This window comes from Cnephaeus nilssonii (genome assembly GCF_951640355.1).
Source record: "Cnephaeus nilssonii genome assembly, chromosome: 20".
Classification (NCBI taxonomy): Eukaryota; Metazoa; Chordata; class Mammalia; order Chiroptera; family Vespertilionidae; genus Cnephaeus; species Cnephaeus nilssonii.
Genome location: NC_137091.1, coordinates 5979473 through 6002594, shown reverse-complemented (window position 1 = coordinate 6002594; position 23122 = coordinate 5979473). Strand labels below are relative to the sequence as shown.

The 23122-nt window shown below is 47.5% G+C and overlaps 1 protein-coding gene across 1 annotated transcript; it reads left to right on the top strand.

Annotated features, from left to right (window-relative positions):
* Positions 1 to 10245: 10245 nt before the first annotated feature.
* Positions 10246 to 21210, top strand: CNEP1R1 (CTD nuclear envelope phosphatase 1 regulatory subunit 1). Its single transcript, XM_079800315.1, has 6 exons — positions 10246 to 10384; positions 11657 to 11728; positions 15001 to 15074; positions 18617 to 18726; positions 18841 to 18895; positions 19860 to 21210. The coding sequence occupies exons 1-6, from the start codon at positions 10360 to 10362 to the stop codon at positions 19899 to 19901; spliced, it is 378 nt and encodes a 125-aa protein (XP_079656441.1). The 5' UTR covers positions 10246 to 10359; the 3' UTR covers positions 19902 to 21210.
* The last annotated feature ends 1912 nt before the right edge of the window (positions 21211 to 23122 follow it).

The following is a 23122-nucleotide window of genomic DNA, read 5'->3' as shown; positions in this document are numbered from 1 at the left end:
GTGCCAAGTGCATTTAGCTCGCGCAGACCACCCTCCTCATTGAAGGGCCGTGCGCTTCCTGGGTGCCCGGGACCTACACCTCGAATGGAAACAAAGACACCGAGTCCTTGGCCTGGAGGAACGAGGGGCCCAGCGCCGCGCGGCTCTGCACCTGGGCCGAGAGGGTTAAAGAGCATCAGAAAGCGCCCCCTTCCCCGGGGAGAGCACAGATGCTGCGCCGGCCTCTGCCGCGCTCCTGGCCAGTCTGCGGGCGCGAGCAGGAGCGGGCAGATGGCGGGAGGCAGGCGAGTCAAAAGGAAGTTGCATGTGCCCCGCTCGGCTTCCTAGCAACTGGGCCGGCCGATGCCAAGAAAGCCAGCCGCTCCGAGGAGAAACGCCGCAGGGGACCTGGAGCCCAGCGGCCGGCGGGGGAGGGGAGGCCTCCAGACACCCCCCTGGCAGAGTGGGCAGAGCCTTCGGACCCCCACACTGCCCGCCTCGCCCGGACCTTCGTCTCCCCCGCAGAGCCAGCTCCAGCCCACCTGGCCACGCTCACGGCAACCACCTGGCCGCTCGGAACGCCTTTCAAGACCACCTTGCAAACGCCAGAGGCTCAGACAGCAGTCTGGCCCAGCCATCGCGGGTAAGTTCACACTTCTCCATGGCAGCGAAGGCTCCGTGCACCCCCCTCCCCCCCCCCCGCCCCAGTGCACCTGGGCCAGCTGGGCAACAGCCCAAGCTGAGAAAGGCGGGTGCACGGCCCGGCTAGGGTCCCAGAGGCCCGAGACATGCCCTCCCAGAGGCTCGTGGGCTCCTGCTCCCTTCCTTAAAAACAGCCCCTGCGGCCCAGCCGGCGTGGCTCAGTTGGCTGAGTGTCACCCCATGAACCAGGAGGTCTCCGGTTTGATTCCCAGTCAGGGCACAGGCCCAGGTTGTGGGCTCCATCCCTGTCCCCAGCAGGGGGCGTGCAAGAGGCAGCTGAGCCATGATGCTTTTCTCTCATCTGAAATCAATAAAAACGTATTTTTAAAACAAATAAATATATGCAGCAGCACATCATACACCTAGATCACACATCTGCAATCTGAAGAAAAAACATCCCAGCCTCGTCCCTGCTTCGTTTTCTTCCTTCTTGAACATCAGGAGGTGCCGAGTGCTTCCAGTCCTGGTGCTGCTCAGGAACCACCAGGTTCCGCTGGCTCCACGCACAGAAAACCTCGCGCGCCGCCGGAAAGAGCCCTCGCACTCTCCCCAGGATTTCAAATTAAATGTACATGTCACTCCCGAAGCCTCCAGGAACGCTGGGACGATTATTTTTAACTTTTTACTGTTGTATCTCAATTACCTCCACTTATGAGACAGCCGATCTATTAAGTTCTCAGGATAGGACCCAGTGGGGATCAATTTTAAAATTAAAAAGATTTTTAAGAGTCTACTCTTCGAAGTTCCATCATAATTTCAAATTTCACTGAAAACAATTTGAATTTTAACACTCCTCTGGAGAAATTTCCAGGGAGCCTCCAGAAATAGGGAGAGAGCAGTGACGCGGTCCTGTCCCAGGGACACACACCAAGCCAGGCCTGAGGCTCCCGCCACGACGCTCCATAGAGCCGGGGTCCGTACACCGCTAAACAGGGCTCTATGCGGTTCAGCAAACACACCACGTGACCTGAACACGTGTACACACACACACACACACACACACACCCCACAAACGTTTACAGCAGCTTTACTCATTATCACCAAACACTGGGAGCAATCAAGACGCCCTTCACCAGTGAGCAGATAAACAGATTGAAGTACATCCATACAATGGATATTATTATTATTTTTTAAAGATCTCTGGTTTCTTGTTTTTAATATTTGTATTGATTTCAGAAGAGAAGGGAGGGGGTGAGGGAGATAGAAGCATCAATGATGAGAGAGAATCATGGATCGGCTGCCTCCTGCATGCCCCCCACACTGGGGATCGAGTCTGCAACCCGGGCCTGTGCCCTGACCGGGAATCAAACCGCGACCTCCTGGTTCATAGGTCAATGCTCAACCACTGAGCCTCACCGGCTGGGCCCTTTCTATTCTTTCTATAAAAATCAATGGAAAAAATATCCTCAGGTGATGATTACCAAAAAGAAAAAAAAGGAAGTGGGGGCCAGGACTGGCCCGAAGGCTGGGGTTCTGGGACCCCTGCTCCAAAGCCTCAGGCGGCCGCAAGGGATAACTTTCCAAAGCCTGCGCGAGGCGGGCCAGGGTGTGGTGACGTGCTCCGAGCCACAGGACAGCGGCCAGGCCACGGCTCTGCCCGCATTTGGCCCAGAGTCATTGCCAAAGTCCTGACCGGGACGTAAAAGGTTCCGGATGCCCACCCCTCCTCCCACCCAGTGTACCCCCAACATGACTGACCTAATTCCCTCCTCCACCTATTCTCCAAGCCCCTCCCTCCATGGCAACCAACAAGCCCTCGAGTTGTTCGCATCCCCAGCACCTCACCCCTGCTGCTCCCTGTGCCCTGAACACACGTGTTCCCCTCCATATCCACACGGCTGATTCCCTCCCTTCCATCCAGGACTCTGCCCCAGTGTCAGGTTCTCATCAGGGCCCCCTGTTTCCCACCAGCTGCGCTCCCTGCCCCTCTGACCCGGCTTTCATTTTCTCCACGTCACTCATCGCCATCTGATATACCACACACTCGGGCACAAATATGCATGCACACACCCAGGCATGTACACACACACACAGGCATGCACACACACACAGAGGCACGTACACACACACAGAGGCATGCACACACACACAGAGGCATGCACACACACCCCAGAGACATGCACACACACCCAGAGGCATGCACACACACACACAGAGGCATACACACACACACCCCAGAGGCATGCGCGCACACACCCAGAGGCATGCACACACACACACAGAGGCATGCACACACACCCCAGAGGCATGCACACACACCCAGAGGCATGCACACACACACACAGAGAGGCATGCACACACACCCCAGAGGCATGCACACACACCCCCAGAGGCATGCACACACCCCCAGAGGCATGCACACACATACACACAGAGGCATGCACACACCCCCCAGAGGCATGCACACACACACAGAGGCATGCACACACACACAGAGGCATGCACACACACCCCAGAGGCATGCACACACACACAGAGGCATGCACACACACCCCAGAGGCATGCACACACACACAGAGGCATGCACACACACACAGAGGCATGCACACACACACCAGAGGCATGCACACACACCCCAGAGGCATGCACACACACACAGAGGCATGCACACACACACAGAGGCATGCACACACACCCCAGAGGCATGCACACACACACAGAGGCATGCACACACACACAGAGGCATGCACACACACACACAGAGGCATGCACACACACCCAGAGGCATGCACACACACACAGAGGCATGCACACACACACAGAGGCATGCACACACCCTCCAGAGGCATGCACACACACACAGAGGCATGCGCACACACCCCCAGAGGCATACACACACACAGAGGCATGCACACACATACCCAGAGGCATGCACACACACAGAGGCATGCACACACACACACAGAGGCATGCACACACATACCCAGAGGCATGCACACACACACAGAGGCATGCACACACACACAGAGGCATGCACACACACCCCCAAAGTCATGCACACACATACCCAGAGGCATGCACACACATACCCAGATGCATGCACACACACCCAGAGGCATGCACACACACACACATTTTAAAAATAAACCTTCCTTTTTAGAGCAGTTTTAAATTTTCAGAAAAACCATAAAGATGGTACCTATGTAAGAGAGTTCCCACATAGCCTATTTCCCTATTATTAACGCCTGACATTAACGTGTATTGATACACTATTAATGACTTTATTCAATTACCTCCGTTTTTACCTAATGTCTTGTTCCTGGCCCAGGATACACGTCATTCAGTCGTCGTGTCTTCTTAGGCTCCTCTTGGCCGGCAGTGTCTGGGCGTGCCTCTCCTTGGTGGCCTTGGCCCTGCTGAGGAGCGCTGCTCACCTACCATTTGTGCATTACCTCATCCCAGGTCGGAAGGCGGGCTCCCAGAAGACAGGGACCTTTGCCCGCCCACGCCGCCCCCACCCCTCCCCGGTTTCCCCAGCAACTGGAAGGGTGCTTGCCACATCATAGGTGTTCAATGAACCGCTGCAGAATGAGTGAATTTGCTAAAGTGACTAATTCTTCTCACCTTAGGTTTCACAGAGCCCGGCCTTCCCATTGTGTACATAACGTGGGACGCCTGGAGTAATGGCCAGATGTGGGGCCTCCATCAATATTGGAGGGAGTGCTGAATGGAGAAGCAAGAGTTTTTTCCAAGGGACGGGGTTGCAGGCCTCAGAGAGCACCCACCTGCACCGCGTGAGGACACCTGGGGTGAGAGGGGCCCTGAGTGGCGGCTGGAGCCCCCCAAGTTCTTTCCAGGGCAACACGTGCAGCCCATCTGCCCACTGACCAGCTGGGGAAACTGAGGCTTTAAGGAGCTAGAAACCGAGTCTGAGGTGCTGGGCCCGCCTCTGGCTCCCTGAGCTCCCACGCGTGAGGGATTGGGGACACAGGGACTGCAGGGAGGCCAGGTCCGGCCCGCCCGGCCTCGGGAGGACGCTTACCTGGCCGCGTGTGGGTCCAGCTGCGCGCGCCCCTTCCCTCCGGCCTCTCCACTCTCACCTGGGCCCGCACGCCTGCGGCTCCGCCCCCAAGAGGCCTCGCCCGGAGGCCCCGCCCACCCCGGTGCCCCGCCCCAAGAGGCCCACCCACCTGACGCACCGCACCACCGGCGGCCCGCAGCGCCCCCTGTCGGCGGGCAGGCGCAGGCCCGCGCACCTCTCTGCTCACTATTCAGTTCCTTTTCTGGTTCCTTTTAACTTTCCCTGTGCTTCCCAGTCACTCCTCTCCCGCCCCCTTCTCTCTCATTTCCTTTGTCCTTCATGTTTTCAATCAGACGTTCATTCTTTCATTCATCCTTTCATGCAACAAATATTCGGTGCAGAAACCGCTCAGACGCGGCGGGTGAGGCAAGGGCAACATTTCTGTGCCCAGCAGCTTAAGTTCTAGTCGACGAATTTTTTTTTTTACCCCCGCCCACAGTTGTAATAATACATGTTAGATCGCTTCCCAGTATATATACATGTAGAAACACACACACATGTGACACTGAAACTCGAGTTTCACAAAACGATGCCTACCGGGAGGCTGTGAGCTCCTCCAAAGCCCACGGACAGCCTGTGGCCCAGCCAAGCTCACTGGGGAGACTTGCCGCGGGGGGAGGGCACCACCTGGTCAGCATGAGGAGGGGCAGGCAGGAAGGGAGACCTGGAGGCACGTGGCATCCCTCCCACAGGCGTGGCTTTCTTGTTTTGCACTGATTTGTGTTAAGAGTGGTGCTGCTTTGGATACCGGCAATCTGGACCCAGTTGACTTGCAAGGGGGAATTTGCATGGAAAAGGGAAGGTTTCTGCCCTGGCTGGTTTCGCTCAGTGGTTAGAGCATCGGCCTGCGGACTGAAGGGTCCTGGGTTGGATTCCGGTCAAGGGCATGTGCCTGGGTTATGGGCGCGATCCCCAGTGTGGGGCATGCAGGAGGCAGCCCACCCATGATTCTCTCATCATTGATGTTTCTGTCTCTCTATTCCTTTCCCTTCCTCTCTGAAATCAATAAAAAAATATATTTAAAAAAAAAAGAAAAGGGAAGGTTTCGAACAGAAATGCTCTTTGTACTTTGGCAGTCAGCACTGGCCTTGCCAATGAGGGTAGGTGGTAAACACGTCTACAAATTATATGAACTAAATCTGCTCCTCCCGGCTTTTTTTTTTTTAAATATATATTTTATTGATTTTTTACAGAGAGGAAGAGAGAGGGATAGAGAGTTAGAAACATCGATGAGAGAGAAACATCGATCAGCTGCCTCTTGCACACCCCCTACTGGGGATGTGCCCGCAACCAAGGTACATGCCCTTGACCGGAATCGAACCTGGGACCCTTGAGTCCGAAGGCCGACACTCTATCCACTGAGCCAAACCGGTTTCGGCTCCTCCCGGCTTTTGATGAGAATATATTTGAAGTATGTAATAAGATAAAAGGCTTTTTTATTTTTCAAAACGTATTGGGGAAGATGCATTTAATTACCAACATGACAATTTTCCCAATGGTTTCTGAGCATATTGGGTTAAAGAATTTTCCCTTAGTGAAGGAGGACAGGTAAAATTAGTTCTCATTTGATAAGTCTTCATAAAGCCTTTTATATATATTTTTCAGAAACTGCGAAGGTGAGAAGGTCTCAGGACCGAGTAAGAATCCTTTTACAAAAGAAGACATTTCCACAGTTCGGAAGAGGACCTAAAGAGACCAATATTTTTTAAAATATATTTTTATTGATTTCAGAGAGGAAGGGAGAGGGAGAGAGAGAGAGAAACATCAATGATGAGAGAGAATCATTGATCTGCTATCTCCTGCACGCCCCCTACTGGGGATCAAGCCTGCAGCCTGCAACCTGGGCATGTGCCCTTGGTGGGAATAGAACCTGGGACCCTTCAATCCGCAGGCCAATGCTCTATCACCTGAGCCAAACTGGCCCGGGCAAGAGACCAATATTTTTAATGAGAGGTCAGTATACACATTTTTAAACTTAAAAAAAATTTCAATATATTTATTCTTTATTTTTTACTATCCTATCTAATAAAACAGTAATATGCAGATTGATCATCACTGCAACACACAATCTCGCTGCCCCCATGTGGTCAAAGATCCTGCCCCCATGTGGACACAAGATGGCCACCACAAGATGGCCAGCAGGAGAGGGCAGTTGGGAGGCACCCAGCCTGCAAGGGAGGGCAGTTGTGAGGGACCAGCCCTGCAAGGGAGGGCAGTTGAAAGGGACCAGGCTTGCAAGGGAGGGCATTTGGAGGTGATCAACCCTGCAGGAGAGGGCAGTTAGGGGTGACCAGGCTGGCAGAGGAGGGAAGTTGGGGGCAAACAGGCTGGCAGGGGAGCAGTTAAGCATCAACCAGGCTGGCAGTGGAGTGGTTAGGGGGTGATCATGCTGGCAGGCAGAAGCGGTTAGGGGCAATCAGGAAGGCAGGCAGGCAAGCAGTTGGGAGCCAGCAGTCCTGGATTGTGAGAGGGATGTCCGACTGCCCGTTTAGGCCCGATCCCGGATCGGGCCTAAACGGGCAGTCGGACATTCCTCCAGGAGTCCCAGATTGGAAAGGGTACAGGCTGGGCTGAGGGACAACCCCCCGCCGTGCACGAATTTCGTGCACCGGGTTTCTAGTATATATATATATGGTAGAGAGAGATCGAAACAATGATGAGAGAGAACCATGGATTGGCTGCCTCCTGCACGCCCCACACTGGGAATCGAGCCCACAACCCAGGCATGTGCCCTGACCGGGAATCAAACCATGACCTCCTGGTTTATAGGTCGACGCTCTACAACTGAGCCATGCCAGCCGGATAATTTTTTAAACATTTAAAAATCTTGGTAAGATACACATCACATGATACTAACCATCTTAGCCATTTGTAGGTGTACGGTTCACTGGCATTGAGCACATTCACACTGTCCTGCCACCCCCACCCCCACCCACCTCCAGGACTCTTCACTGTGCAAAACCGAAACTCTGTCCCGGTTACACAACGACTCCCCAGCCCCCGCCCCGGCCTGGGCAACCCCTGTTCCACTTTCCGTTTCCATGAGTCTGACTTCTCTAGGTATCTGGTGGGAGTGGAATCCTACCGTGGTGTTCCTTGTATGGTTGGCTTATTTCATTGAGCGTAATGTCCTCAAGGTCCATCCATATTGCAGCATGTGTCAGAATTTCCTTCCTTTATAAGGTGAGTCATACCCCACGGTGGATATTTACAGACATCACACTTTGTTTTTGCATCAATGACATCTAGATTTCTCTCAGCGTTCGGCTGAAGTGGGCAATGCTGCAAGGAACATGGGTGTGTAACTATATCTTCGAGAGCCTGATTTTGCTTCTTTTGGGTGTAGAGCCGGAAGTGGAATTGCCGGATCGTCTGAGAACTCCACAGTGTGTTTCATTTCTTGAGGAACTGTGATGCTGTCTCCCACAGCAGCCGCACCATTCCCCTGGCGAGGCATGAACGCTCCACTTTCTCTACAGCCTTATCTAAGCACCTGGGTTTGGTCCTTCATTCTGTTGAGATAATATATTCATTAATCCATTTGTCTGATACCAAGCCAACTTTGCAGCCAGTCCTGTGACAGATTTTTCACCCTCTAAGCACTGCTGGGTGCCCAGTGGAAATGTGAGGAATAAGACTTGGAGATGGAGGAGTGGAACCCTGAGCGAGAAGGCAGGGTGATATGCTACTTGGGGCTTAAATCCAGGCTATGACAATAATTGCAAGGTCTGGGCAAACTCATTTTTACTTTTCTCAGTTGTACAACGAGCCTACTAATAACTAGCTTGGTGACTTTCAAACTTTAAAACTGTGTTTTTTGTGTGTTTTTTATTGGAACCCTCAGTTAAGTATATGCTTTATTTTAGGATCTGAACCCAGCAGGCATGCACACACAACCAAAAGAAAAGATCATGAAACAATGCTTATGCTGACTTTCCACGAGGCTGATAGGTTTTATTTTACTTTAGTTCATTACAAACAAAATAACAGTCATGGCTCATGACATGGATTTCATGACCCTCTCAGGGGTTTTGACCCAGAGTTTAAAAAATATCTCCTCGGAGGGTTCAATGGGGTGATGGATGTAAAGGGTTTGGTCCAGAGGGAGGCGCCCTCAATGGAAACTCCCCAAAGTGCTGAGTGGAACCTTCTGGGCCTCATCTTTGCAGGGCTGGTTTCTTCTCATCCATTGGGATTCTCTCTCTCTCTCTCTCTCTCTCTCTCTCTCTCTCTCTCTCTTAAATATATATATTTTATTGATTTTTCACAGAGAGGAAGGGAGAGAGATAGAGAGTTAGAAACATGGATGAGAGGGAAACATTGGTCAGCTGCCTCCTGCACACCTCCTACTGGGGATGTGCCCGCAACCTAGGTACATGCCCTTGACCAGAATCAAACCTGGGGCCTTTCAGTCCGAAGGCCGACGCTCTATCTAGCCAAACCGGGTAGGGCCCATTGGGATTCTCAACTCAAATACCCCACCCCCCTGAGCACTGGCTCCGGCTACCCTCCTTTATCTCATTGTATCCTATTACCCTTACCTCCCTTGTACAATTACTACCCTTATCTGAAACTAATTATTTGGTTGCGTGTTTATGGCCTGTTGCAACCCTCTCACTTTGAGGACAGGGATCTTGTCTGTCTCGCTCATGTCCCTGATCCAGTGCCTGGCAGCATCATGCAGTCAGTAGTTCTAGAATAAATGAATGACCACGAGGAAATGAACAGGAGAGCATTTTAAAATATATATGTATATATATTTTATTGATTTCAGAGGGGAAGGGAGAGGGAGAGAGATAGAAACATCAACGATGAGAGAGAATCATTGATCGGTGGCCTCCTGCACTCCCCAGACTGGGGATGGAGCCTGCAACCTGGGCATGTGCCCTGACGGGGAATGAATGGGGAACTCTTGGTTCATAGGTCACCACTCAAACTTGGAGCCACACCCCATTGGGCCACACCCGCCAGACAAACAGGAGAGCATTTGAATCAAATATAAATGTAGTCGATGTCATACAGATTTTTTTTTTTTAGAGTTTTAGGTATTGGGGTGCTTTGTTTGCCTCCTTTATGACTTATGAAAGTGGTTGTGAGAAAAAAGTAATCAAGGGAGAAATGTTTGCTTAAGGAGTTGGATATCTAGGAAGGAGGTACTATACCCATTATTTGGGGTTCTAGTTAGTTCTGTACATATTTCCCCATGCGCCCTAGAATTTCTGATGCCCTTGTTAACGACCGGAGCCCTGCCTGGAAGGTAGTGGGCGCTGAATAAATATTTCAGTAACTAAAGAATCAAGCTGGAAACTAGCAAGGAAGAACCTATGAACCAGCTGGGTCAGGCTGCAGTTCCTCCCCGGGGCAAGAGGCTGCGCTAGCGTCACACCAGCCTGGACGCCGGCAGTTCTTGGCCCCTCCGGCTGTCCGTCCAACCCAGGGCCCCGAGGCCAGGGCGGGAGTTAGCCAATAGGAAGCCGTCTTAGTTGTGAGGTGGGACAGAGGTGCCCTATGAGCGCAGCGGGTCTAGGTAAGGGGCGGAGCGACGAGGAGGGGCTGAGAAGAGCGGTTAGAGGTGGGAGTCGGTGTTGCGGGCCGGGCGGGGCCGCGGAGCTGCGATGCGGGCGGGAGCGCGTCCGTGACCGGAGCTGCCGGCCGACATGAACTCGCTGGAGCAGGCGGAAGGTATGGGCCGCCCGGACGCGTTCCGGGCTCGCCCGGGAAGCCGGAGGGGCTGTAGCCGCGGGGACCCCGCCCCGGGGAGAGGAGGCCGCGTTGGGTGGACGAACGGGGCGGCCGGGAGCTCGGGGGGCGCGAGGGCCCGGCCTGGGGGCCGAGGGGCTGCGGGACCCTGCCGGACGCGGGTTGCGCACGCGCGGTCGCTGGGGGGCCTTGCGGCCGCTGCCCCAGTGCCCGGTTTAAACCCAGCTCCTCTTCCGGGCTGTTTTTAATTCATTAGTGAACGTTTGCACTTCCGTTTGCAAGTCAACTCGCTTTATCCTGATAACCCCGGGAGTTGTACCCCTCAGCCCTTGATTTCGAGAACTCCGTAGGTTGTACCCCTCATTCCTTTATCTGCATTTTACTCTGAAAACCCCGTGAGTTGTACCCCTCATTCCTTTATCTGCATTTTACTCTGAAAACCCCGTGAGTTGCATCCCTAATTCCTGCCGTGGTTTCTGGTAACTGCCCGGGTAAGAGGTTGCCTCTCGGTTTCCTTTTTAAAGTTTAAAAAGCGCGATCGTGGAAGTGACACCTCCCCCCAGCCCCCACCTCGCTCATTCGCGGGGGCACCTTGGACGCCCCTGACTTGAGAAGGCGTCCGGGCGTCGGTGGAGCCGGGGTCACCTCTCCCCGCATTCGGAGGGAGGGACGGGGGCTGTCTTTGCGCTCGGTGATTTCTGACGCCCTTGCCGACGACCAGAGCACTGCCTGGGAGGTAGCGGGCGCCCAATAGAGACCCAGCCCCGTTAGCAGGTTCCAAGGTGCAAAGCGTCGCCATTGGCTAGAGCCGCTAGACCTAAGGGCGAGCTAAGGGGATCGGGTGCCTGCATCCCAATAGACGTGGAGGACCTGGGAGTGAGGGGACGAGGTCCTTCCGTCTGATAGGAAGTTCTTGGACCCAGCAGAATTAGAACTCTACCTGGCTTTGATCCTTTTATTTGCAACCCCCACATTTCTACCTTCTGGCTCCGGCTTGAGGCTGCTGCTGCTTTCCCACATACCACATACTTCTACAAGTGAACCAGCCAGTTTCCTAATGTGTGAAATTGGAACTAAAGAAACGTAATGTGTCTGTCAAGGGCTTATAGCTGTGGTGGTAAAGGAAGCAGGCAGGGCAGCCATACCTGTGAGTTGGTGTGCAAGCGGTGACGCAGCTAGAGCACCCAGCATTTCATCTCCTAGACGCACACCAGTGGGAGTAGCTAACGGGGAGACTGACATCTCTCTGCCTAGATCTCAAGGCTTTCGAGAGGAGACTCACTGAATATATTCATTGTTTGCAACCTGCCACTGGACGCTGGAGAAGTAAGTGCCCAGATGTTTTTGTTTTTTAAAGGGGACATAAACTGACAGTTGATACTTTTCTCCCTGCCTAGCAATGATTTACTTTTATGTAAAACTTGAATAACAAACACTGGCTCTACTAAACCATAGATGTTTCCTTTTGTTTCCACAGTTTATAAATGTATTTAGCATCGTAAACAATGCATTGTAAAGAAACTTTTAAGAAAGGGAACTGGCCACCGTGCAGAACAATCTTTTTTTTTTAACATTTATATATATATATATATATATATATATATATGTGTGTGTGTGTGTGTGTGTGTGTGTGTGTGTATATATATATATATATGTATATATTATTGATTTCAGAAAAGAGGAGAGGGAGAGAGGGATGAGAGAGAATCATTGGTTGGCTGCCTCCTGCATGCCCCCTATTGGGGATTGAGCCTGAAACTGGGACGTGTGCCCTGACCCGGAATTGAACCGTGACCTCTTGGTTCATAGGTCAACACTCAATTAAGCCGTACCACCCAGGCTGAAGAACAGTCCTTGTGGTTGAATTTTCATTTTTCCATTAAAATAGACATACTTTTATTTTTTTATTTAAACAATTATTACAAATTTGATAGACAATACATATGATAAATTTTCAGTAGCCTATTTAGCAGTTTTACAATTTACAAATGATTGGAATAAAGTTTTAAGGAAAAGAATATTTATCATATATATGATAAATATATCATATATGACAATACATATGATAAATTTTCAGTAGCCTATTTAGCAGTTTTACAATTTACAAATGATTGGAATAAAGTTTTAAGGAAAAGAATATTTATCATATATAGAGTGGGGCAAAAGTAGATTTACAGTTGTGAGTGCATAACAGTTTATTCTTGTATTATTTCACTAGAGGCCCGGTGCACAAAATTCATGCACTGCAGGGGAGGGGGTCCCTCAGCCCGGCCTCTGCCCTCTCACAGTCCAGGACCCCTTGGGGGATGTCTGCCTGCCAGTTTTTTTCTGACTACTTTTAAGATGTTCTCTGCCTTTGTCTTTTTGTAGTTTCCCTCTGATGCACCCAGGTATTAATTTTCTTTCTCCTCGAAGTCCTCACAGTCCGGGATCCCTCTTGCAGTCTGGGACCCCTTGCTCCTTACTGCCTACCAGCCCACTGCTCCTTACCGCTCAGCTCGCTGCTCCTTAGCGCTGCCATGGAGGCCGGAGATGCTCCCGCCACTGCCAGCTGTGAGCCTGGCTTCTGGCTAAGTGGCGCTCCCCCTGTGGGAGCGCACTGACCACCAGGGGGCAGCTCCTGTGTTGATCGTCTGCCCCCTGGTGGTCAGTGTGCATCATAGCGACCAGTCATTCTGGTTGTTCTGGTCATTCAGCCATAACGGTCGCTTAGGCTTTTATTATATAGACTAGAGGCCCAGTGCATGAAATTCATGCATGGTTAGGGTCCCTAGCAGCTACCGGCTGCCATCTGGGGGGCCTCCCTTCCTCCAGCCACCTGCTGCCGCCAGCCCCGCCCCCTGGTTGAACTCCTGGTCAAGGGGACAATTTGCATATTAGGCTTTTATTATATACGATTATTTTCCATATGAACAACTGTAAACCTACTTTTGCCCCTCTGTATTTGCAAAGGCTATGAAATTTGTTGATTTTAACAGTGATTATGCTGCTTTAGACCCTAACCTAGAAAAAAATTTCACATTATTACTGTCTATTCACAAATATCATGAATATTACAAAATATGATTAGAAAGAATTGAGGTTACTGCCCAGCAGAAACGTAAGCACATACAGGGAAATGTACAAATGATGACATTGGCAAACAGAATGCTTTGCTGACTTATGTTGGGACCAGTCTTTCTTGGGAGGTTTATTGTTGAAACTAATTCCTGCCAAGAAAGAAGTACAGCACACATCAGGGACATACTGCACTTCGAGTGTCACTCAGTAGTGGGGCCAAAAGAGTGCTAGTGAAGGTACGGGTCTCTCAGGTCAAGATTTCTTGTGTAGTTTTTATTACATCTGTTTGCAAGGTTTTAATCCTGTGCCGTGAGAATTCTCATTGATCAGAGTTTACAAGTAGTGATTTTTTCAGGTTCTCTGGTTTACCTAGAATTACCTCCAAAACCTTGTTTCACTGGTACTTGAGAATCTTTTAAAATATATATGATGCTGCCCGAGCTTATAAAATGCAACACAATGACCACGCTTTACCTTCTCTGGTTGTGGTCTCTGTACTTACCTCTAAGTGGCAGCATGGTTAATGTGTGTGTATAACAGTAGGTGTATGAGGACCCCTATGAGGGTTTGCTTTTGCTTATTGACAATAAAACTGAACTGGAGTATATTATTGGAAATATAGAATTATAGGAAATTGATTTTAATCTGTTCTGAGCTGAGAACTAATTTCGAAATTTTGATGGTTATTAAATACTTAAAATGAGATTATTTTTCTGTGATTTGCCTCTTCTTAATATAAATTGCCAGGACTTCTAGACTACTAGGGATTTAATATATTTCTATTGCTCTCTGACGCTTGAGCTCTACATTTTAAGACTGTGTTACCCTGCTGGAAGACAGTAGCTGTATTGATCAGAATGTTAACTAGGCCTTGTTGCCTCTTCATGATTTTTTAGTAATGCCACTTACTAACCTTTACTTATGATTTATTTAGAACTTTTAAAAATAATTCTAGCTAAGTGGGGAGAGAGAAACCTTAGCTAAGATTTACTATCAGTAATTTCTACCCGGACTTTCCTTTGAGTCCCTTAAAGAAAATTGATCCTGATTGGCGTGCTCCATACACACTTAGTCACACGGACCTGTGTGTAGTTAAACAGCAGTGTCTGCCAGGCAAACCCTGTAGTCAGAATTCACAGTGCATTCATAAAGGAGGCTTTGTTTGGTTGGTTACATTGGAAAATGGGAGGGTTTTTGTTTTGCTTTTTATTTGAATTTGCAAAATCAGTACAAAACACATTGAAAGTTATATAACGTAGAATGTTAAAGTTTTGCCATCTTGGTTTTATTGCTTTAATTTCATTAACTTTCATACGTCTGACTAAAGTAATGAGGGGGACAGTATTATCCTCAGTAACTCAGGTCACAAGGTTTAGAATTCCTCAAGGTTCATGGCAAGTCCCCTAATTCCGCAGTCAAGTGCGTTTTCCGTTTCCTGAAGTGTGCTGCCTTTGGCTGTCATTGATCAGTAGCTGGTGGCAGCTGTGTCACCTGCTAAGAGCTCATTCCTTACTAATTTTGTGTTTATCTCTCATCAGTGCTTCTTATAGTGGTATCTGTCTGTACAGCTACTGGGGCCTGGAACTGGTTAATAGATCCCGAGACACAAAAGGTAGAAGTTTTGATTTAAAATCTTTAATACATTAAATGCAATACTGGCTATAACAGTGCTTTGTTCATTGGAAAGTGTTAGATGCTGCTGCCTGTTACTGCTAACAGTGGTATTAATCATCATATTAAAAACATGCCTTACATTAATGTGCTTCAGAAAACCTTTGGCTGGCTATTGTGAATTAAGTATCTTTACAGGGGAAAAGGCCTAAGAAATATAGCTCCACTTTGATTACTCACTCATTTCTGAACTTGTGTGCAGCTTTCGTGTCTTATTTGTCCCTATTTTTACATCCCGGTGTAAACATAGTCTTTGTTCTGCTTCAGTTAGTGTCCTCAGGGCCAGCTTTCAAGAATTATAAAACAACATTTTCTCCTATCAGCTCCCTTTGTTAATATCTTTCCTCATCCCTTAAAGCATTGAGCCAGCTCTGTAGGAAGCCTGTGATAAAATAGCACAATATAAATGTAATAAACAGTCAAGACTAGAAATTAATTCGACTCGGAGGACAGAACCAGGCATGATCCCAGGTCACTGACAGTGTGGTCATGTGTACCAGCTAGTTTCCCGAATTGAGTTACAGATTAGCCTCTGAGGCACCTCATCAATCAAGTCCCAGCCAGTTCCTCGGTTTTCATTGTCTGTGAAGAGGATATACGTATAAGTTTCTTAGCTAGCAAAGCTTTTATTTCCTTGGCGTTTATCTCCAAAAAAAATTTCCTGCCTGGAGTTTAATATAGGAAACACTGAGAGAGCTCCCATTGGGCACTGCCGGGAGCATCCCTATACCACTGCAATAACAGGTTCATAATGGTATTTCTCGAAGTGTCCTTTGATGAAAGCTGGTAGCATGCCTCTCCAATTCTGCCTCTTTCTTCTAATCTGGGTCTTAATTTCAAGCTCAGGCTTTTTTATTAGAGAAGCAGTAGTCTCCAGTTTATCAGTGAAGTTCCCCCCGTGCAGCTTTATTTATGTAATAATGTAAATTTATTTAAAATTTATGTTAAAAAGTGTAATTTTCACAAATCTTAATCCCACTCCCCCCTTATAAACTGGGATGAGGTAGCCCGTGTCAGCAGCTGTATTGATGACCTTTTATACGGGAGAAAAGCCAGATGGAAGGCTTGTCAGCAGGCTGCATGGCAGCTCAGGCAGCCAGGGTTTCTTAGCCTGTCGTCTCCTGCCTGGGTCCACTGGGGTGGGAGGTAATAAGCAGGGGAGGTTGGCGATGGAATTTTATGTTAATAGAGGGGTTTTGTGGCAGATAGGAAACTCTCCTGTGTGTTCATTTATAAAATCCTGATCGTAAGGCTGCACTTGGTACTCATCTGTAGGGGAAGAGGGAAGGAAGCTGCAAGAAGATTGAAAAAGGTCTGTCTTGGGAAATGAAGCTGACTTCTAATTGGGAAAAATACAAGCTGATTTTCAGCTAGTTGAGATCTTAATAAAACACAGAATTAAATGTAATTTGAAATAGGCCCAAAACTCTGTAGTTAATATGATTTTCTAAATTAGGTGAGAATGTGAGGATTAGCCTAAGGGTTGGCTCTGTATATTTTAGTATTTAATAAGCTCCAACCTGACAAGCCTTTTCAATAGCAATTGTGTCTGTAGCCGGAGATGCAGACTCAAAGCCAGTGGCTAGCTGGAGGGACACGGGAGAGGGACCTGGCAAACCCGGAAATGCGGGCCCCCCGCTCTAAAGGGACACTCAGCTTGGCTGCAGTTGGCTGTGGCCACGGAGGAGAGAAGGCTGGCACCGGCTGATCTAATTAAAATTAAAGCGTAAACTGCCTGTGCTGCCATGGCGCAGGCACATAGAACACAGCTGGCCGCGGGAATTACACTGTCCTCAGGTTTGAAGAAGACAGGCCTCTGGAACAGGAATCTTTCTGCAGGAGCTCATCCTTCTGGGAGCGTCCTCCTCCTGATGTTTCCAGCCCCCGTTTCTTCGTTTGACAAGTTTATTTAACCAGGACCATGCTCGGCCGTCTGCCAGGTGCTTTTCCTAAGTTCATTCTTTGTCCTGAAACAGGTACGCGCCTCGTGGTGTGCCAGGGGGTGCAGAGGCCCTTAGTTTGATTCCGTCGCTCCCCCTTACTTCCTAGTCCACTTGATTTCTTTTGCCAGACCAAACATTTGTCTTCTCTCCTCCCATCTACTCTTCCTGTCCCCCAGGAGTCTGGTTTCAGTGCCTACTTGTTTTCCGAACGTGGCTCCTGGACGCCTGTCCCTCTGGTCTTAGTGTCGTATGTGGTCCTATTTTCTGCTATCGACTGAGGATCCCAGATCTGATTCCCCTTTTTTCTTCTGAACTCTGGTTCTCTATGGATAGCTACCAGTTGTTTTTCCCTGCTTGAGGGTCCCGTGGCCACCGGAATCTCAGTGGCTTCAAAACCAAATCCATTGCTGCTGCAGAAAGAAAGGAAGGGGGGATGCTGGAGTTGAGTCTTGAGGATGTGCAGGATTAGCCGGGTGGAGAGGAGAGAGGAACAGGGCAGCATCTGTGCCATGTGGCAGGAAGCGATGCCACAGGACCAGGCCACGCATGGCACAGTTTGCCCAAGCCCTAAGGAAGCTTTTTAGCAGGGAAGGTAACTAGATCACGTCTGACTTGAGTTTTCATTGAAATCAAATCCTCTTCACTCCACAAGACTCGGGGAGCATGAGCTGTTTCAGAGGCACAGGGCCGTGTCCCTCTCTCAGGGAACTGAAGAGTGTGCTTTTTAATGGGCCTTTCCCTGGGAGGGCTCAGTACATATGTGTGGTAGGGTGGGTTTTTATTACAGGAATGAATTTGTAGTGGTTTAGGTATTTGGAATGAATGGGGGGAATATTACTATATTGTCTTGCTACATTGAAGATATAAACCAGGCGTCCTCAAACTATGGCCCGCGGGCCACATGCGGGTGTTTTTGCCGTTTTGTTTTTTTACTTCAAAATAAGATATGTGCAGTGTGCATAGGAATTTGTTCATAGTTTTTTTTAAACTATAGTCCGGCCCTCCAACGGTCTGAGGGACAGTGAACTGGCCCCCTGTTTAAAAAGTTTGAGGACCCCTGATATAAACGTATATTATGTGTTTTCATTTTTATGGATAGCTACCAGTTGGGACAGGAAGAGTAGATGGGAGGAGAGAAGACAAATGTTTGGTCTGGCAAAAGAAATCAAGTGGACTAGGAAGTAAGGGGGAGCGACGGAATCAAACTAAGGGCCTCTGCACCCCCTGGCACACCACGAGGCGCGTACCTGTTTCAGGACAAAGACTGAACTTAGGAAAAGCACCTGGCAGACGGCCGAGCATGGTCCTGGTTAAATAAACTTGTCAAACGAAGAAACGGGGGCTGGAAACATCAGGAGGAGGACGCTCCCACAAGGATAGCTACCAGCAATACAGAGAACTGGCAGTCTTGCAAGTCTTCAAATGCCCGTATTTTAGATGATTAAAATGTACACATATGTATGCCTGAGTGGAGAGGTAGGAAGGAATCTGTGTTGTTTGAGACTTTTAACATTTTTCTCTTGCAAACGCTTCTTTCCAGGTGTCCTTCCTCACGTCCTTATGGAATCACCCGTTTTTCACCATTAGCTGCATCACTCTCATAGGCCTGTTCTTCGCCGGAATACACAAGAGAGTGGTTGCTCCCTCCATGTATCCTTTGCACGGCCGAGTTCACTCGGAACGAAGCTGAGGACCTTCTCGGCGAGGGAGGCGTGGTAAAGCCCATTCTAAATGATGGATTTTCCTTTAACCACATTTTCTCAGTATAGCTGCGCGATGTCGAACTATATTAGCAGAGTACAACATGTCTTGTGATGACGTAAGTATTTTCTTCATTTGAAAATTACAGACGTGTGAAAGGACTATGTTTTTGCTTAAGTTAAACAAGCATTTTATTAACAATAATTGTCTCCATGGAATTAATAGTGGAAATATTCCTTATCGCATTGATTCTAAAACTTTTTAAATATTTTAACATCTCTGAAATTGAGATGTATTTAATAAATCAATGGTGTCTTATAATTAAATTGGTAGAGTTGACAGTTTAATTTTTCTTTTTTTTTCTTTTTTTTTTTATATATTTTATTGATTTTTTACAGAGAGGAAGGGAGAGGAATAGAGAGCTAGAAACATCGATGAGAGAGAAACATCGACCAGCTGCCTCCTGCACACCCCCCACCGGGGATGTGCCCGCAACCAATGTACATGCCCTTGACCGGAATCGAACCTGGGACCTTTCAGTCCCCAGGCCGATGCTCTATCCACTGAGCCAAACCGGTTTCGGCTAATTTTTCTTAATGATGCATCTCTTCTCTTATTCCAGCCGTTGGTTAACATTTTAGTTTGAGGAAATTAAAGTTTACTATTGGGAAAATAAAAGTTTAGTTCACTTTTGAAAAAAATTAATAACAAGTAAAATTTACTGCTGGAAAAAGAGAAATGCTTTTGTCAGATACATCATGTTATTCGTATTTTATACACTGTGGTAAAGCACATAAATTAGTCCAATTACACTAATTTTATTTTATCCAGTTGATTGGCTGATTTTTAAGTAACCAGGGGACAGGGAATACATCAAATAAAGATTGTACGTGTGTGTTTTAAAATGATAAAGACTGGAAGAAAGCCCCATGTAGAGAAAACTTTGAAAATAATTTCATTGCTTAATCTTGACTAAATATAGAGAGGTGTCCTAATACCCTTCAAGTGCCCTTTGAGGTTTATAAAGGGCAGTGTTTTTAACAGAACTGTGTGTTTAAAAACTTAACTCTTTATTCCTACAGACAGGAAAACTGATTCTGAAACCGAGGCCTCATGTTCAGTGACAGTCTGCAGTCCCTGTGGCGGGACCGAAAGCAGCCTTTCCTCAGAGACGTGGCCCGCAGCAGCCAGCAGCGTTCCCCGTGCAGTGGGATGTGGACGGGCAGAGCGACAGCTGACAAGCCGTGTGCAATATTTACCCAGATAGCTTGTCGGTGGCGACTCCAGGATCAGCGCTGGCACCGTGGGCTGTTTGCGTGTCAGTATTAGTGTCACTTTAGTACTTCAGATCCTGCAGCGATGGTTGCAGGTGAAGTATGTGTGTATGTTACTAAATTAAACTTAGAAACAGAACCTCATCCAGTTTTTATAATGTATTTTTACGAACTACTGTAAATAGCAAATCAATGCCAATGTCAAAGAGGAAAGCGTTATGTGGACTTGGTTCTCCTGCACCAGAGTTTCAGGAACGTCAGCGCGCCATCTCCACGGCTCCTTAAAATCTCCTGCTCAGGGTAGCGGTGCCTTTCCTCTGACACGCCTCTCTCTCCATCAGAATGCAGGAAACCACCGCGTTGGGCTTGGACGGAGGAAAACTCACCTTCATTATGTTGTAAGAAATCATAAATGTTTTGAGAAACAATTTTAGTTAAACCAGATAGTGAACTTCAGCCACTATGGGGGAGATATTTTACTATTCATTGTTTTCATTTAATGCTAAATTTACTTTATATATTAAAAATAATTTTAAGAACACTCCAGAGGCTTCTGAAATTACCGGTTTAGTTATAAATTATGTATTGTCTGGGAATTGGATGGTTATTGTTTTAGATAATTGGGTTTTATGCTGTGGTCAGCGTGCCGTGGCACTAGTATTGCACAGTGTCCTTGATCATCCACTCCGTCACCAGGAGAACCGGGGGCGGTGCCACAACCGAGAGTACAATTCTCACTGTTTAGAGAGTGTTATTGACATACTGTGTATGCATATTAGCCACATGGACTATATAACTTAGAATTAAAGTATTGGGGTTGCTGTAAATATTTTAAAGAACTGGAGGTGCCTTTTACCTGTTTATTAGAAGACTTTGAGAAGGTTTAAATTATTTCAAGAGCAATCTTTTAAATTTCATTTGACATAAAGCTGAAAATTCAGTAACAGGACAAGAACTTTTTAACCAGGCTACCATTTCATGGAAACGTGTTCATCCTGGCTTTCACATGCATCAGGTTTTATTCTTTGAACTGTAGCAATAAAACCCTCTGCTCCTAAGAAGTCTTAAGAGGGTATTCTCTGTGTTCTGCGTTGTTTTATTTTCTGTAAATTTTGTAGGTAAATATGTGCATAAAATAAATACTTTATATATAATTGGTGATTGGGCTTTTTCCTTGGTTTATTGTAACTCAATACAGGCTAGTTCCAAATGAGATATTTTACTTTAATTCAGTCAGTAGAGCAAATTTCCAGTAGCACTTGTACATACCCAGTTTATTTGGCTGTAACTTTATCTCTTCCTCATTGTCTAATAACATTTGGCTCTTAATCAGGAAATGCAGGTTTTCTCAAACTTGCATTTCCAGCTTCCTCCAAGAGGATAAATTGGACATAGATACTAGTGTGGTAAAGGCCTGGGGAGGGAGTGGGAGTAGGAAGGGGGAGGTTAGTGGGGGGAAAAGGGGATACCTGTAGTACTTTCAACAATAATGATTAAAAAGAGGAACTGGTTAGGTCCTTAGATCTTTCTGGAATTATCAGCTACTTTGCGTATTTTAATTAAAGCCGTGCAACTTCTCTCCTAGGAAGATATGCTGTGTACATGCACATACTTGGCATGCATTTGGAGAGGATTTCCCAGATTTCCTGGTGCCAGCCTCCTTGGAATCCATTGGCTCCAAGAAAAACTTTTGTAAAAGGTTTTTTATACCTTTACTTCTAGCAGAACAATTCATTTTCCAAGCAACCCTTTGCTCTGGTTGAAATAGGCCCAAGGGTTGTTGCCAAGTTAGTTTCTCCTCGCTGCCCTCACCCTCTCACACCTGCTTCCCCACTACCAGGAAGTTATTCCTTGAGGCTACTCCTCTGATTTTATAGGCGGGGCAGACAGTCTCAGGTTTTCAAAGTGACTTGAGATCCCAATGACTTAGTAAAGACAGGCAGCACCAGAACCCAAGTCTCTGGACTCAGATCAAAAGGATGTGTGATGGTGTGCGTGTGCATTGGACTTAATTCATGAGCTATTACAATGTTATGGTTAGAAACACAGACTACGCCAGGCTGGATTTGAATCTCAGATCTGCTACTTGCAACTTTCCTCATTTTATCTAAAATACAGGGTGGAGCAAAAGTAGGTTTATAGTTGTGAGCATGCAAAACACATTTATTCTTGTATTATTATTGTATTATTGTCCATACAAATGACTGTAAACCTGCTTTTGCCCAACTCTGTATAGGGTTGGTCAATCTTCCAGGTTTATATAGGGTATTAAACATGTTAGTTCATGTAAAGCACTTGGCTACAAAGTCATTGCTTAGTAAATCTGTAAATCCTAAAAGTTAAAAAAAAAAAAAAAGGATCCCACTGTTACAACCTTACCCAATGTCAACATCTCAGTTGAAATAACCATGAGGGAATTCAATATGTATTTTGAACTAAGCAACTTCTGAATAGTGGATTAAATGCCAAGAGAAAGGATATTTGGCCTCTAATGTAGTGCTTATTATGTGCCAGTCTCTGTTCTTAGCATCTTTAACACTAATACTTAATCCTATAACTGCATTAGGTATATTTTATTGATGTCTCCATATCACTGATGAGGAAACTGAGGCAGAAAGATTAAGGAACTTCTTAAAGGAGTCCATTCTAAAATATTAACTGGGATTTGTCTATGTCAGGAGTTGTGCTAGGCACCAGGGACACAAAATCTGTAAATCCTAAAAGTTAAAATTTTTTGGTTAATATTTTTTGAGCACCTACTGTACCCTAGGCTTGGTGCTAGGTGCTTTACATAATTTTATTTAAGCCTCACAGTTACCTTGCTAGTTAGGTATCCTTAATCCCATTTGATTATTATGGAAATTAAATTTGATTATTTGGTTCAGTAGCCATAAACGGCACCAGCTGGCGGGAGGTGCATTCCGTAGTATCATTCAAATCGAGCCGCCTTCCCAGGAAATTCCACAGGACTCCGCCCCTCAGCCAGGTATGGCCCCGCCCACCCTCTCTACGCCTGCGCGCTCCTTGCGCCAGCCCCCTCCTCTCTCGCGACGCGGCGCGCGCCTGCGCAC